Source organism: Geotrypetes seraphini, chromosome 10 (genome assembly GCF_902459505.1).
Source record: "Geotrypetes seraphini chromosome 10, aGeoSer1.1, whole genome shotgun sequence".
NCBI classification, from domain to species: domain Eukaryota; kingdom Metazoa; phylum Chordata; class Amphibia; order Gymnophiona; family Dermophiidae; genus Geotrypetes; species Geotrypetes seraphini.
Genome location: NC_047093.1, coordinates 32856282 through 32871871, shown reverse-complemented (window position 1 = coordinate 32871871; position 15590 = coordinate 32856282). Strand labels below are relative to the sequence as shown.

General features: G+C 41.9%; 1 protein-coding gene across 1 annotated transcript in view; it reads left to right on the top strand.

Moving 5' to 3' along the window:
- Nucleotides 1–15590, top strand: part of LOC117368153 (alpha-N-acetylgalactosaminide alpha-2,6-sialyltransferase 2-like) — a 30584-nt gene that overhangs the window by 2985 nt on the left and 12009 nt on the right. Inside the window, exons 2-7 of the mRNA XM_033961520.1 lie at nucleotides 2616–2673; nucleotides 3090–3267; nucleotides 5825–5987; nucleotides 6106–6244; nucleotides 11891–11994; nucleotides 14348–14431. Coding sequence (XP_033817411.1) covers nucleotides 2616–2673; nucleotides 3090–3267; nucleotides 5825–5987; nucleotides 6106–6244; nucleotides 11891–11994; nucleotides 14348–14431 — 726 coding nt within the window. The remainder of the gene's footprint in view (nucleotides 1–2615; nucleotides 2674–3089; nucleotides 3268–5824; nucleotides 5988–6105; nucleotides 6245–11890; nucleotides 11995–14347; nucleotides 14432–15590) is intronic.

Below are 15590 nucleotides of genomic sequence, written 5' to 3'. Positions count from 1 at the left end.
ATACGTGAAATATTAATGAAAAGATTCAAGAGCATTAGAACAATGAATAAAGTGAACGATAAACTCATCGCTAAGGGGCTCATAACTGAAACAGAAATACATCTAAAAATCCACCCAAGTCGGCACTTGGACGATCTAAAAATGCCGATAATCAAAACGGGGTTTTAGATGTATCCAGAGACTTTTTAGGCCTCTGAATGTGCCCAGAGCAGAAAGGGGCGTTTTGGAGGAGTGGTTAGGGCGGGATGTGGGCTGACCTAGACTTAGTCGGACTATAGGGATAATCAAAAATTTGACGAGACTGCTTAGACGGAACTTATATGTTGTGACTTAGATGATCTAAAAATAGGTATAATTGCCCAAAAGTTATACTAAGTGACCAGAGAACCATTGCAGGGACAAAGTAAAGACCCACACACACTCCCCCCCCCCCCCATGTTCACTGACCTCCTCACACCACCATAAAAATCAGAATAAAAATGTACATACCTGCCTCTGGAACATCACCACTTGGCATAGGTGGCTTAAGTAGTCTGGGGGGACAGCTAGTGAACCATAGAAAGGAGGACCCAGGCCCAAAAGCCACTAACCACTATATTTATGGTGAAAATTGTGAGGCCACCAAAATCCCCCCCCCCCCCCAAACTCTACTCTCCTGACATATAGGTACCACCTGCAGCCATAAGGGCTATGGGGGTTGTAGACAGGTGGGTATAGTGGGTTTAGGGGGTTCACCATGACCTATAAGGGAGTTGTGGTGAGATGTTTATGTGGCACCCTTTTTGTGAAGTTCAAAGCAGTGCCCTGTAAGGTGCCCCACTGCTCTCTTGCCATGTCTGGGTAGCTAGTCCATCACTTTGCTGGTCTTCCCACATCTAAAAGGTCTTGTTCTAGATGTTTCAGACTTGGACAAATATTTGGTCAAGAATGTGGTATAAAGAAAGACGTACTGGTGGTTTGGACAATCAAATGCCTGGACAGACAATTAAAAAAAAAATTCTTTTTGACATACTTTTCGAGAATGGACCTTTTGCGGCTGCCGAGTTTGGGCGACTAGCTCTCTATGTCCAAATTGGACTTAGATTTTTATTTCATTTATGGCCCTCCATGTATGCTTGAAAAGGAGCACATTGATAAAAATTTACATCATACAAAGTTAATAGACATATACATATGAGCAAGATTTATTGTTTGTTGCAATAGTTATCTAGAGATGACCAAACTTTCTTGGTGTAAGAGAAATTACACATTCAAATAGCTGCAACGTCTTCATATTTTTGAATTGTGCAAAGTAGAGTCCACCAATCATACCATGTTTCTCTGAAAATAAGCCCTAGTTAGATCGCCTGCCCCGCTGCGCAGCCGAACCCCACTGACCCTCCCACCCATCTCTCTGCGCAGCGTCTTTCCATCTCTCCCTCCCATCTGAACCCTGCCGACCCTCCCACCTTGAGACCGACATACCTCCCTCCAAACAGCAGCATCAGCAGCACTTTAAACAGGCTGCTTCATGGTCTTCTCCCAATGGGTCCTACCCTCTGCTGCATCACTAATGATGTCATCAGTGACACAGCACAGGGAAGGCCCCAGCAGGAGAAGGCTGCGAAGCAGCCTGTTTAGAGTGCTGCTGATGCTGCTGTTTGGAGGGAGGTATGTCGCTCTCACGGTGGGAGGGTCAGCGGGGTTCTGCTGTGCATTGGGGGATTGGAGGGATAGAAGCTGGGCAAAGGTTCTGCTGCATGGGGATGGGAAGGAGGGATAGAAAGATGCTGCAGAAGGAAGGCACAAGAGGGATGGGTGAGAGGGGAGGAAAGTTGCTGCACATGTGGGGGAGAGAAAGGAAAGGAAGAATTGGGGTGGAGGAGAGGAAGGGAGAGATGATCATTGCACATGAAAAAAATAAGCCATCCCCCGAAAATAAGCCCTAGTGCATTTTTTTGGACCCAAAATTAAGGCAGTGTCTAATTTGGGGGGAAGCACGGTAGAATGTTCATTTGGTATAATTTTTCCAGTTAAACACTACCTACTGGATAGTTATGGTCAACATAGAATTTAATAATTTGCTGTATTTTTCAGATTGTTAATATCGCCATAAGCATTTCCTACCAGACAGGAATCCAGCCCCCCCCCCCTTGTGTTTTCCTTTTATTGTCTGGAGAATGTTCCTTCTTATGCTGCCTCCCAAGTCTCAAGATGGCTGCTAGGATCTGCACATAAGGTGTCTTGGACTGAGATATCACAAAGTCATTTTAGCCCTGCAGTTGTGGATATCACCGAAATGATTATGGTTGTGTGATCCTTCCTTTAATTGCCTTTGTTCTGCTTCTTGGGATCATATGCCAGTAATCCCTGTCCATGATTGAATTCCTGATTAAAAACAAGGCTTAACAAGTCCCAACAGTGACTATTCCTCGCTTTGAAAGCGTCGTGCAATCCTGTGTGAAGTTATTTTTCTTTTGTTATGCTAGTTGTTACTACAAGTTATGCCCTGCAGTTAAAAAAAAAAATGAAGACGTGGTCCATTGCTGTTTGGAACAGTTCAACCCGAGGAATTGATAAGTCAGGTAGTCAGGTTTCACTATTCACTTTTTTTTCTTTTTTTTTTTTAACTGCAGACAGACATCACCAGATCATGTCCCTGAAAGAACCAAATTTCCTCCCAGCCAAAAAAAGGTTAGTAAAACAACCCGCTCTTCTATTCTTGGGAAAGCTCTGCACTATTTGGAATTCTGCGTAGGGACTAACTGGGTGTTGGCAGCAGCCGCGGCGGAATTCTAAGGAGGGAAGGGTACTCTCGGATAATCTGGGATAGAGCCTATGGGGTGTGGATGGGGATAGAGCCCACAGGGACAGGATGGGGGTCAGATCCTGCGGAGACGGCGTGGGGACAGGGTCAAACTGTGTGCCCAGGCTGTAGCTTTAACCACTGCGCCACACTCTCCCATGACTGGAATTGCATGTGCCCAGAGGCAATTGAGCAAACCAGGTCTGTCCGCCTGTCCCACTCTCCTGTTAACCTATTAATTCCTCAGCACAGAACTAAACTAGAACCTGAATTGAATAAAGCCCCTGACCCTTTCTCCTTTCAGCCTGGTTCATCCTGTCCAGGCTCTCTGAAGTCTAAAGTAAAGGCCGATCCGTTGTATGGGAAACTCTTCAGCTTCAATGAATCGATGCTGATGTGGGACAGACACTTCACTCTTGCCGTGTGGAAAAGATTACAAAACCAGAAGACTCCCTATGGCTGGAATGGCATCTCATATTCAGGTACATGATCTTCAGTGGCAGTTGACATTTCACATGACATGGGCTAGAGACATCTTTTCAGGATTTTATATGGTATAGTATTCTCATTTGCCATCTAGGTGGATACCATATGATCATTTTCCGGCCCTTCCCATCCCAGAATCTTGCACATAGAGGAAGTACCTTTACATGTCCATTAGAGAATGACACTGGGACACATTTTTTTCCCGTCCACGTAGGAACTCATTTTCCTGTCCCATCCCCACAAGTTCTTTTCCTGTCCCTGACCCATTCCTACAAGCTCCATCCTCATCTGCACAAGCCTCAAACTCTTTAAAATCATAAGTAGCAACATTCGAGAGCTCAGATTGTGATGTCATAATGCCTCATTCCACCAATGTCTAAGCTCTGTCCTCATCTGCACAAGCCTCAAACCCTTTAAAATCATAAGTAGCAACATTCGAGAGCTCAGATTGTGATGTCATAATGCCTCATTCCACCAATGTCTAAGCTCTGTCCTCATCTGCACAAGCCTCAAACCCTTTAAAATCATAAGTAGCAACATTCTAGAGCTCAGATTGTGATGTCATAATGCCTCATTCCACCAATGTCTAAGCTCTGTCCTCATCTGCACAAGCCTCAAACCCTTTAAAATCATAAGTAGCAACATTCTAGAGCTCAGATTGTGATGTCATAATGCCTCATTCCACCAATGTCTAAGCTCCGTCCTCATCTGCACAAGCCTCAAACTCTTTTAAAATCATAAGTAGCAACATTCTAGAGCTCAGATTATGATGTCATAATGCCTCATTCCACCAATGTCTAAGCTCCATCCTCATCTGCACAAGCTTCAAACTCTTTTAAAATCATAAGTAGCAACATTCGAGAGCTCAGATTGTGATGCCATAATGCCTCATTCCATCAATGGGTTCTTATGGACCCTGGCAAATAGCATCCAGGATGCACCTTGCCGCCCCCATACCTATTTTTGAAACAATTTTTATGGATGGCAAAAGAGCACAAAGAACAAAACAAACAATGTCAGCAAATACAAGCAAGTCCATACAGAAAACTTCCTGTTATGCCATCCTCCAAGTAGTTTTACAAAGGAAACACAAACCATCCCTTCCCAACCCCTCTCCTACCGCTAAATCAGAAACCCTCTGTGCATCAAAATTATACTATACAACACCCAACCACAAAGAGCAACCCCTTCTATAATACCAAACACAAGCCAGACTACTCCATCCCCTACCACCCCCCCCTTTGTCCTTCCCAAAAGTACTATACCAAACACCTCTATTCCCCCATTAGTCCCCCATCAGTCCCAACCGGCCCACCATGATTCCCAAATGACATAATACCATGCCACATCAATATGGAGAGCACATGTGGAGCCTCGGAATGATGAAAAGAGGGGGGGAGGGGAGACTTTTGCAGCCTTAGCCGCGGCCGCTATACTAATCATGGCAGGGAGATCCTTGCCGTGATTAGGTACAGCGGCCGCGTCTACTTACTATGTAGGCCAGCATTTTGCTAGCCTACATTGTAAGCGTCTCCCGTTCTGCTCTTGCGGGCCTCTCTAGCTTCCCTGGAGGCGCTTTCAATATAGGCGGCCTGCCTGGGGAACATTTTTTTTTTTTTAGAAAAAGTGCCTCCCGATTGGCTGATTAGACAGCTGTAGGATGCCTACAACCGGGAGCACTTTGCAGAATCAGGGCCTTAGTGACTTTTGAAAATAAGCTCTTCAATTGTACCAGCCTTGTCATCTGCCTCTTTTGATAGAAATAGGGAAGACTGGTGATGAATGAGGATGAAAGAACTGCAGTTGGCAGTTTCTGACATTTTCTGAGTAAAAGCCTCACTATTTGGATGGCTATTACATTTTTTAATGAAAGACTTGAAATTACTGCTTCCTTAATTTACCACTATATCTGTTTTTGAGATGGGGGGGGTTACCACAACTGCACACGGTACTCAAGATGTGGTCATACTGTAGATTTTTATGTAGTGGCATTTGGAATTATTTATATAACAGAAATATCATGATATTCTATTGCTTTTATGACTTGCTACATAAGTACATCAAGCTGAGGATTTCAGTGTATTGTCTATGATGATACCAGCATCTTTGTCCTCTTAATAGCTTCTAATATGGAATCTATTATGTCGTTCCTATAGTTAGTGAATTACATCTGAAATTAGCCAGACTGCTAGATACACATTCTACTATCAACCTTTTTTTTTAATTTGAGGCTTACGTTTTAACTTGGTTTTCAAAATTGTTTAAAAAGGCCATCTCAACATCTCCTGCAGACTTTTAACTTATGTAACTACTCTGTGTAGTGTCCACCTAATCAATTTTCATATTTTATTATGGTCTCCTTTTAAAGCTACATAATACTGTAATAGTATTTTTTTTTATTCTCCTATCAATGGTTATCTGATTTGATTGCATTATAGCTCTTGTACTAGATCCTGTTTAAGTCAGAAAAAAATTGGGGAAGAGGAAATGACATAGCCATACTTCAGTAGATAGCATTTGTTATGAACTTTTTTCCTCCCTCTTTCTTTCTAGTCCTCTCCTCCACCCTAAAGCTGATGAATGATTCTGCCAACAGCTGGTTGTTTGATGCCAGGCCTCCAGGAAACTGCGTCCGCTGTGCTGTGGTTGGGAATGGAGGCATCTTGAACGGATCCAGACAAGGGAAAGCAATAGATGATCATGACTTTGTTTTCAGGTAGAAAGAGGCACAAATGATCAGTTCTCGGTTGTTGTGCCTGGATTTGTCCAAGCACCTGCTGGATACAGACAGCCCATGGTTCTCTCACAATCCCCTTCTCTTAATTTTGCTGTAGATTGAATGGGGCAGTGATTCGAGGCTTTGAGAAAGATGTTGGAACCAAGACATCCTTCTATGCCTTCACGGTGAACACAATGAAGAATTCTTTAATTGCTTATAAAGTCTATGGCTTCACCAAGATACCACAGAGCGAGGTGAGGGTGTAGTAGAGGGGGCTTGCAAAAATAAAACATGGCTAGGAGACTGACTGGCCAATACAATGCAATACAAACTTTTTGTATACCCCAAATACCTATGTCAATTTTAAAGCGGTTCACAGTCTAATCTAATCTAAACTTCAATTTATAAACTGGATAATCTTCCTAAGGAGCTCGACTCGGTTTACAGTTCGTTAAAAAAAAAAAGAATAACAAACTAATAGACTATGAGATAAAAATGCTATTAGTTAAGATTAGATAAATGGTACAGGTTAAAAGGAAAAAATAAAGTTGCTCACATTACTGTTTATCAGTTGAAAATCTTGGGTAACTATTGTGAAAACAACCAGGTTTTTAAATTTTTTTGGAATTGATTTAATTGGCCTAACAGCCTTTGGGAGTCTGGAAATCCATTCCAAATTCCCACCAATTTAAATGTGATGGATTTATTAAGCTTCCCAGTACATTTAACTCCTTTCAAAGAAGGAAATGCTAATTTATCATTTGTTGTGATCTTTGAATAACAAGATCTGAAAGAGTTCCAACTAAGAGGAATCAAAGGGTCCCATATTCCATAAAGGACTTTGAAAACAACACATGCACACTTAAATTGTATCCTATAACAGACCGGAAGCCAATGAAGTTTTTTCAACAGTGGAGATACATGATTATATTTTCTCTTTCCAAAAATAAGTTTGCCGCCATGTTCTGTATCAACTGGAGATGATCCAGACTACCCTGTTTAATGCCCAGATAAACAGAGTTACAGTAGTCTAATTGAGCGAGCACGGTGGACTGTACCAATAGCGAATAGTGTTCTTGATAAAATAGAGACCTAACTTTCCTCAGCGTACGCACACTGAAGAAGCATTTCTTTGCCAAGGAGTTTATCTGATCATTAAAAGTGAGGGAAGAATCCAGAATAATACTCAAAACTCTGGAAGTGAAATCAAGTTGTAATGTGATATTTGACTTCAGTCAGGGAGATTATCTAATCTAGGTCCGATCCAAAGCAACTTAGTTTTTGAGGCATTTATCTTCATTTGGATGGAATTCACCCAAATCTGGAGTTTGGAAATACAGCTATCTATACGTATAACCAGGTCACTAAGATCGTGTTTGACTTCCAACAAAATAAAAATGTCATCCGCATAGGTAAAAATAGTTTCTGCAGACGAAAGGCAGAAATTTTTCAAAGTCATATAGATATTAAATAAAATAGATGACAAAGGGGAACCTTGTGGTACCCCACATTTGGGTAACCATGAAGATGAAATTTGGCCCTCTAAATATACCTCATTAGAGTGTTGTGAAATAAATGTACCAAACCAATCTAGAACAACATGGGTTAGTCCTATGTCAGCCAACATACGAATCAAAATATCATGATGGACCACATCAAATGTGGCAGATAAATCAAATTGTAATAATACTGCATACTTATTCTGCAGCTGTAAATTTTGAATTTTTGCAATTAAAGATATCGGGAGAATTTCTGTATTGAAATTAGGTCTAAATCCATGTTGAAATGGTAATAGAATAGAAAACTTCTCTAAATAATTGGAAAGTTGACTAGAAATAATTGATTCCATCATTTTTGTCATTAGAGGTATATTTGCAATAGGATGATAATGAGAAGAAACCGAGGGGTCTAGATCAGCACCTTTCAACAAGGTCGTTAAGACTATTTTACCCATTTCCAATGAAAAGTGGCCATTTCTAAGAGTATGATTTAATAAGGAAGTCAGCCAGGTAATGGCCTGTGAAGGTATATTGCCATAAAAGTAGGAAGGAAAAGGATCTAAAGTGCAGCTACACCTTTTCAGTTTTTCACATAATTTTAGAACTTAAAGCTCTGAAACAGGGTCAAATACATTCCAAAGACGATCTACATAGATTGATGTAGGTTCATTAGAACCTAAGGCAAAGAAGTAAAAACAATTTACAGCAATAACAGTTTTAATAAATCTATACAATTTTATCCTAAGACATATTTTTAAATAAATGTGCCTTAGAAAGGTAGGATTTTGCTTGATATTTGGAAGCCATTTTTAGAAACATTGACTCCATCTGCTCACAGTCGTGTTCTTTTAGGAAAGCCTTAATTTGGTAATTAAAAAAAAAATATTTATTATGCAGTTCTGGAAAGGGATATAGATAAATATTATTAAGCCCGTTACATTAACGGGGTGCTAGAACATGTGTGTGTGTCTGTCTTTATTTCTTTCTCTCTCTCTCCTTAGCCGCTTTCTTTCTTTCTGCCTTTATTTTTCCTTGTCTGTCCTCTGTTCCTTTTTCTTCACCCCCCCTGTCCATCAGCATCTTTTTACTTTTCCCCCGTCCAGCAGTAGGCATCCCTTCCTTTTTTATCACCCCTCCTCCTTCTTATCCCTATGATACTCTTACCTTGCTCTGTCCCTGATCAGAGGTTCCTGACAGCCGCCCAGTTGCACCCATTGGAAAAGTTCCCACTGCCGCATCCCGCACCCCTCCTGACGCGGCTCCCGCTGTCCTTTCTGTCTGTCTGTGTCCCTGGCCCCCTTTGCCTGTCTGTCTTTCTGTGTATCTCCCTGCCCCTGTGTCTTTCTTCTTTCTCCCTCTGTCTGTCTGTCCAAAGCAGCATTCCATCCCCCTCCATTTCCCTCCCCCCACACCAGTTCCCTGTGCACCTGCCCCTGTGTCTTTCTTATTTTCTTTGTGTTTCCCTTCCTCTCTCTGTCTGTCTTTCCAAAGCAGCATTCCCTCCCCCTCCATTTCCCTCCCCCCCACCAGTTCCCTGTGCAGCAGCATTAGCGTTTCCTCTACCTCCCCCCTTTCCCTTCCCGCGGTCCGGACTACAAACGTGGTGATTACAGCAGTGCTTTCATCAGTCTCGACACGCTGCTTCGGGTCCTTCTATTGCCTGATTTACTCTGGCACGTTCCTGATGACATCATCAGAGACGCGGCAGAGCAAATCAGGGCAGTAGAAGGGCCCGAAGCAGCATATGGAGACTGATGCAAGCGCTGCTGGAATCGCCATTCGGGCCTGCGGGAAGAGATGGGGGTGGGTGTCAAAGGAGGAACGGAGATCGGCGGCGGCAGGAGGAACGGAGATCATCGTCTGGCTGTGGTCGGGCTTGTGTAGAGCAGGGAGGCTGTGATGTATTAAGCGAGCAGGTGGTGACGTAAAACCCGCGCATGCGCACTCGTGTTTTCGCGACGGATCAGGGAACACGTTTTTTTTTAGTGCGCATGCGCGGCCTATCATTATATTATATTAGATTTGTGTATTTCTTTTTCAATTATTATATTTACATATTTATTTCTATGGAAATTGGGTGGTAGGGATGGGACATGGGATGGTAGGATAGAGATTAGAGGGACCGCCCTATGGAGTACATTCTGTTTTCGGGAGGGAGGGGGTAGAAGTTTTGAACTTTATATTATATTTTCTGGCCTCTTTTGTATGCAGTGTTGTATCTCTGTGTTGCTGGATTGTTGTTGTTGAACTATTATATCATAAAACTCTAATAAAAATTTAATTTAATTTAAAAAAAAGAGATTGGTAGTTGAAATTGCAATTGTTTAAATCTGATCTTTGATATTTGTATAAATGATTCTTTTATTTCTGCTTTTTAGTGTATTTCCTTATATTCAATAAAAATAATTTAAGTTAAATAAATGTGCCTTTAAAGCCTTCCTAAAACATTAAGGGTTCCTTTTTACGAAGGCGCAGTAACGGCTTAAAGCACTTAATAGCGCGCGCTAAACTGCCAGCCGCGCTAGCAGGCAGCAGTTTCTCTAGCCTCTCATTGTATGGCAACTCCTCCAGTCCTTTAACCATTTTAGTCGCTCTTCTCTGGACCCTTTCGAGTAGTACCGTGTCCTTCTTCATGTATGGTGACTAGTGCTGGATACAGTATTCCAGGTGAGGGCGTACCATGGCCTGGTCCAGCAGCATGATAACCTTCTCCAATCTGTTCGTGATCCCCTTAATCATTCTAGCATTCTGTTTGCCCTTTTCGCCGTCGCCGCACATTGCACAGACGGCTTCATTGACTTGTTGACCCAAGTCTCTTTCCTGGGGGGGGGGGGCCTCTCCAAGTACTGCAGCGGACATCCTGTATTCGTGTATAAGATTTTGGTTACCGACATGCATCATCTTACACTTATCCTCATTTGCCATGTCGCGGCCCATTTCTCGAGCGTGTGTATGTCCCGTTGCAGGTTTTCACAGTCCTCCTGCATCTTCACTACTCTGAATAACTTTGTATCGTCTGCAAATTTAATTGCCTCACTCGTCATACCAAATTCCAGGTCGTTTATAAATATGTTGAAGAGCACGGGTCCAAGCACCGAACCCTGTGGCACTCCACTCGTGCCGCTTTTCCAGTCCAAGTATTGTCCATTTACCTCCACTCTCTGTTTCCTATCCGCCAGCCAGTTTTTAATCCATGTGAGTATTCACCCTCGATTCCATGGCTTGCAATTTTTCGAAGTAGTCATTCATGCCAGAACCTTGTCGAACGCCTTCTGAAAATCCAGATATACAATGTCGACCGGGTCACCCTTGTCTATCTGCCTGTAAACTCCCTCGAAGAAGTGCAGCAAGTTTGTCAAGCAAGATCTTCCTTTTTTGAAGCCATGCTGGCTGGTCCTCATCAGATTATGTCCGTCAAGGTGATCAATGATGTGGTCCTTTATCAGCATCTCTACCATCTTTCCCGGTACCGAAGTCAGACTCGCTGGTCTATAGTTTCCCAAATCTCCCCTCGAACCTTTCTTGAAGATCGGCATAACTTTCGCCACTTTCCAGTCTTCCGGAATCCTCCTTGATTTAATCGACAGATAGGCTATTAGTTGAAGCAGTTCAGCTATAGCCCCTTTCAGTTCCTTGATTACACTCGGATGGATGCCATCCGGTCCCGGGGATTTATCGTTTTTAAGCCTATCAATCTGCCTGCATACCTCTTCTATACTGACCGTCAACCCTGTCAGTTTCCTGTCTTTGTTTCCTGCGTAAAGCCTGTCAGCTTACAGTATGTTGTGCATATCTTCTTCGGTAAATCTACATTCAGTGATACTAAGTCCTGTATATATGAAAACTGCTTTGAATGTGTATCCATTAAAAGGCGGTATTCAAGTCCCATTCCCTTTCCTTTTAATGTTTTCTCTCTGATCTGAAAAGTACACAGCTAAATCATTAATAGAGGGATATGATAAAGCATTGACCAAAACTAGTTTCCTCTTATTTTACAACTTACATTAATTAACACATCTAAAGAGATTTGTTTCATCAGTCTGAGCCTTACCAAATTGATTAGCAAGGTATACGATGGGCCGCTGAAAAGTTCTCAGCCCAGTCAGCAAAGTTGGGGCAGCCTCCATTGAGGGCTATACACTTAGTCCAGTGATTTTTCCACTTTTTTCATGCTGTCAAAATCTGTCTAATGTACCTGGGGCAGTGGAGGATGAAGTGACTTGCCCAGGGTCACCAGGAGCAGCATGGGGTTTGAACCCACAACCTCAGGGTGCTGAGGTTTTAGCTCTAACCACTACACCACACTAACCACTACGTGACACTAAGAAACCTGCTTAAAGATGTATAAAAGGAGGTGAAAAGAAAGGAAGACTATGTTAAACTTTTTGCCTCTGACTGCAGGACCTTCGTTATATCTTCATCCCTTCAGAGCTGCGAGATTACATCATGCTGAAGTCAGCCATTTTGGGCCTACCAGTTCCAGAAGGTTTTGACAAGGGTGATCAGTGAGTATAGTACACCTGTTTTTCACTGTCTTGGGTGAATCTCTTAATAAAGGTGGTTAAGAAATCCCAATGAATAAATGATAGATTGTGCAGACATTGTTAGAAAGGGGCAGGGCCAACCTAATCAAACATGAGAATGCTGAGGTTGCTGAATCAATTTAAGAAACAGTTGAAGACTCATTAATTTCAGGCAGCTTTCTTGGATGTAGGTAATTCTTGTTAACGCTAACGTTGATTCTATAAACAGCGCCTAAATTAGCCTAAACAAATAGTGCCGGTCACGTGTCAGTCACACTTAGGCACCATTTACAGAATCATGGCTAGCAGCGCCTGTGTAAAAACTTGGATGCCTGAAATGTAGGCCAGGGTTTTAAAGGCCTACCTTTCAGGCATCTAAGCATCCACTCATCAAAACGCCCACTTAGGCATTAGGCACCACTAAACGCCATGTGATAGGCCCCAATCTTTTATAGAATTGGATAGATGCTTATCGCCCAATTAATTTTTATGCCCAATTATTGAGGCTATTAAGGGTATTTTGCCAATTAAGTTAGGCGCGCTTTATAGAATCAGCCCTAAGTGATTGAGATAAACCTGAAATTATTGCATGAAGCTTCAGAATTAATGAAGAGATGATTATTGGTTTTAATGGTTTGTTTTTATGTGTTTACAAATAATTTGTCTTAAATTATCTCTTTGTACACCACCTAGATTGGTAGATTGTGTGGTATAGAAATTTTTGAAATCAATAATAAATGGAGGAAAACACATTAGACAACACTAGGCAGTTGCCTAGGCTGAAGTTTCAAAGGAGCAGCAAAAGGCAACTGAAATTAAAGCAAAGCAATAGTTCTGACAATGACACAAACATAAAAGAACCATCTACACATACTCTTTACTTGCAAAATAAATGTGATATTTTATAGTATGATGTCCAGTTGTAAGTTTTTATAGAATTGTTGACCGTCTGACATTCTTAACTTTTCAAAAACATACCATAAATCCACTCACACAACCAAAACGTGAATAGGCCACCCCTAATTTTTTTTATAGTCCCTTGAGCCCTGACAGACCAGTGAGAAACGTAGGAATGCATTTTTTTACCAACAGATGGAGACAGAGACCACCATCTCCTGTGAGGTAACAGTTAGTAGTTTCCTCTGACAGCAGGACACTGACATCAGCTCATATGGATGCCATGTTAATCCCTTGAAATGTTGAATATAGTGCCAACCCCTGAAGGAGGAGTTTTGTTTTAGACAAAACACAAGTTGGGACAATGGGATGTATTTATTTGTAGTATCCACCAACTAAGACCTGCTCGTCAATTTCAATATTGCCATAAGCACCGCTATAATTTCCAAATTTATATAAACCAAATTCAGGTGAATTATCAGTTTCTGGGGAACCACCTGTTTAATGACTTGCTAGGTGTTCACCCCGGTGTATCCTACAGAGAAACGTGCACCGCAAAGCACAGTGCGGATACATGCCAAAAACATCATGTACATTCACCGTCATATTTTTTTAAAAAAATTTTTAATTATAAAAATTCTTAACAAAAAGTGCTCTGCGCAATAAAGAAATTTTTATCATTCAATATATGTGTCACTTTATTCCCCCGTGAAAGGAGAAAAAAATTAATTTTCAAAGAAGTTGCAACCGCAATTTTAAAGGTGCTTAAACTTATCTTGGAGCTGATCACAGCGGTCCATATCTTATGAAAAGAGTAGCTCGGTTGGCAACAGGACTTCACAGACCATTGAGAAAAGAAGTTCAGTGAGTTTTGTATCATTTAACGGTGTTCCTAAGTTCTTTCATTAATATTTTCAGTGGGTCTTAACCATCACGTAAACTTCTGTATTTGGACGTTAGACAGCTTTCTTAGCAGTGTCGTGAGTTTGCACAGAAAGTGTGTCTGCTGTCCTTCACCAAGGTCTTCCAGGCCAGACAGTAGCCTTTGTACTCACTGCATTTGCATTAATCCATCTCTCTATGGAAATACTCGAGGCAGCGTTTGTGCAGTTCTTTGTCCAAGCCTGGTCCACTGGCGATCAAGTCCTCTTATGTTCTTGTTTGCTCATGTTTGTGCATTTCTACTTATACAAAAACATCTGACAAACAGAAGCAGACGTGGAACAGAGCTTATCCATAACCAGCACTCCAAGGAGAGGTAACCTTCATATATGTAAAGGATGATAAATTACTTAAGTACCTTCAGATTTATCTACCACATTGTTACTCATTGAACCAGAAATTCAAGGCTCAATTATTTGTACCTTTCCTGATCTCAAACTGCACAACTTAATAGATTTTGCTCTGCTTTTTGTTTTTTTTTTACTTATCTGCTTAGGCCATCAAAGTACTTTGGGCCCCAGGCATCGGCAAAGAAATTCAAGTTACTGCATCCAGACTTTCTGACATATATTCGGTCCAGGTAAGGAAGAGTGCTTCTGCTGCTGACAGAAAACTCTGGAATTGCACCTCTCTTTAGGATTATGTCTTTTCCGCTGAAAACAACAAACATCACTTTTTAATGTAATTTATTAATCTTCAGCTTATACTGTGTATTGAACTAATTAAATACATTTCTGACTAGTTTTTCGGAGCTAAAACCCCCTTCCTTAGGGTAGAATGAACAAATGATGGCAATGGCAGAAAATAAGTGAATTATGAAAAATATTCCACTGATAGTAGGAAGGGAAAGGTGCATATGGGAGGAGATGGTGAGGCCGGGAAAAGTTAATTGGTGTTCATAAGGTGATAACAGTAGAATTATGAACATAAGAATTGCCACTGCTGGGTCAGACCAGTGGTCCATCGTGCCCAGCAAGTCCGCTCACGCAGCGGCCCTTAAGTCAAAGACCAGTGCCCTAACTGAGACTAGCCTTACCTGCGTACGTTCTGGTTTAGCAGGAACTTGTCTAACTTTGTCTTGAGTCCCTGGAGGGTGTTTCCCCCTATAACAGCCTCCGGAAGAGCGTTCCAGTTTTCCACCACTCTCTGGGTGAAGAAGAACCTCCTTACGTTCATACGGAATCTATCCCCTTTCAATTTTAGAGAGTGCCTTCTCGTTCTCCCTACCTTGGAGAGGGTGAACAACCTGTCCTTATCTACTAAGTCTATTCCCTTCAGTATCTTGAATGTTTTGATCATGTCCCCTCTGTCTCCTATTTTCAAGGGAGAAGAGGCCCAGTTTCTCTAATCTCTCATTGTACGGCAACTCCTCCAGCCCCTTAACCATTTTAGTTGCTCTTCTCTGGACCCTTTCGAGTAGTACTGTGTCCTTCTTCATGTATGGCGACCAGTGCTGGACGCAGTACTCAGGTGAGGGTGCACCATGGCTCGGTACAGCGGCATGATAACCTTCTCCGATCTGTTTATTCAATTTTCTATACTGCTCTCCCAGGGGAGCTCAGAACGGTTTACATGAATTTATTCAGGTACTTAAGCATTTTTCCTGGTGGACTCATAATCTATCTAATGTACCTGGGGAAATGGGGGGATTAAATGACTTGCCCAGGGTCACAAGGAGCAGTGCTGGTTTGAACCCACAACCTCAGGGTGCTGAGGCTGTAGCTTTAACCAGTGCGCCA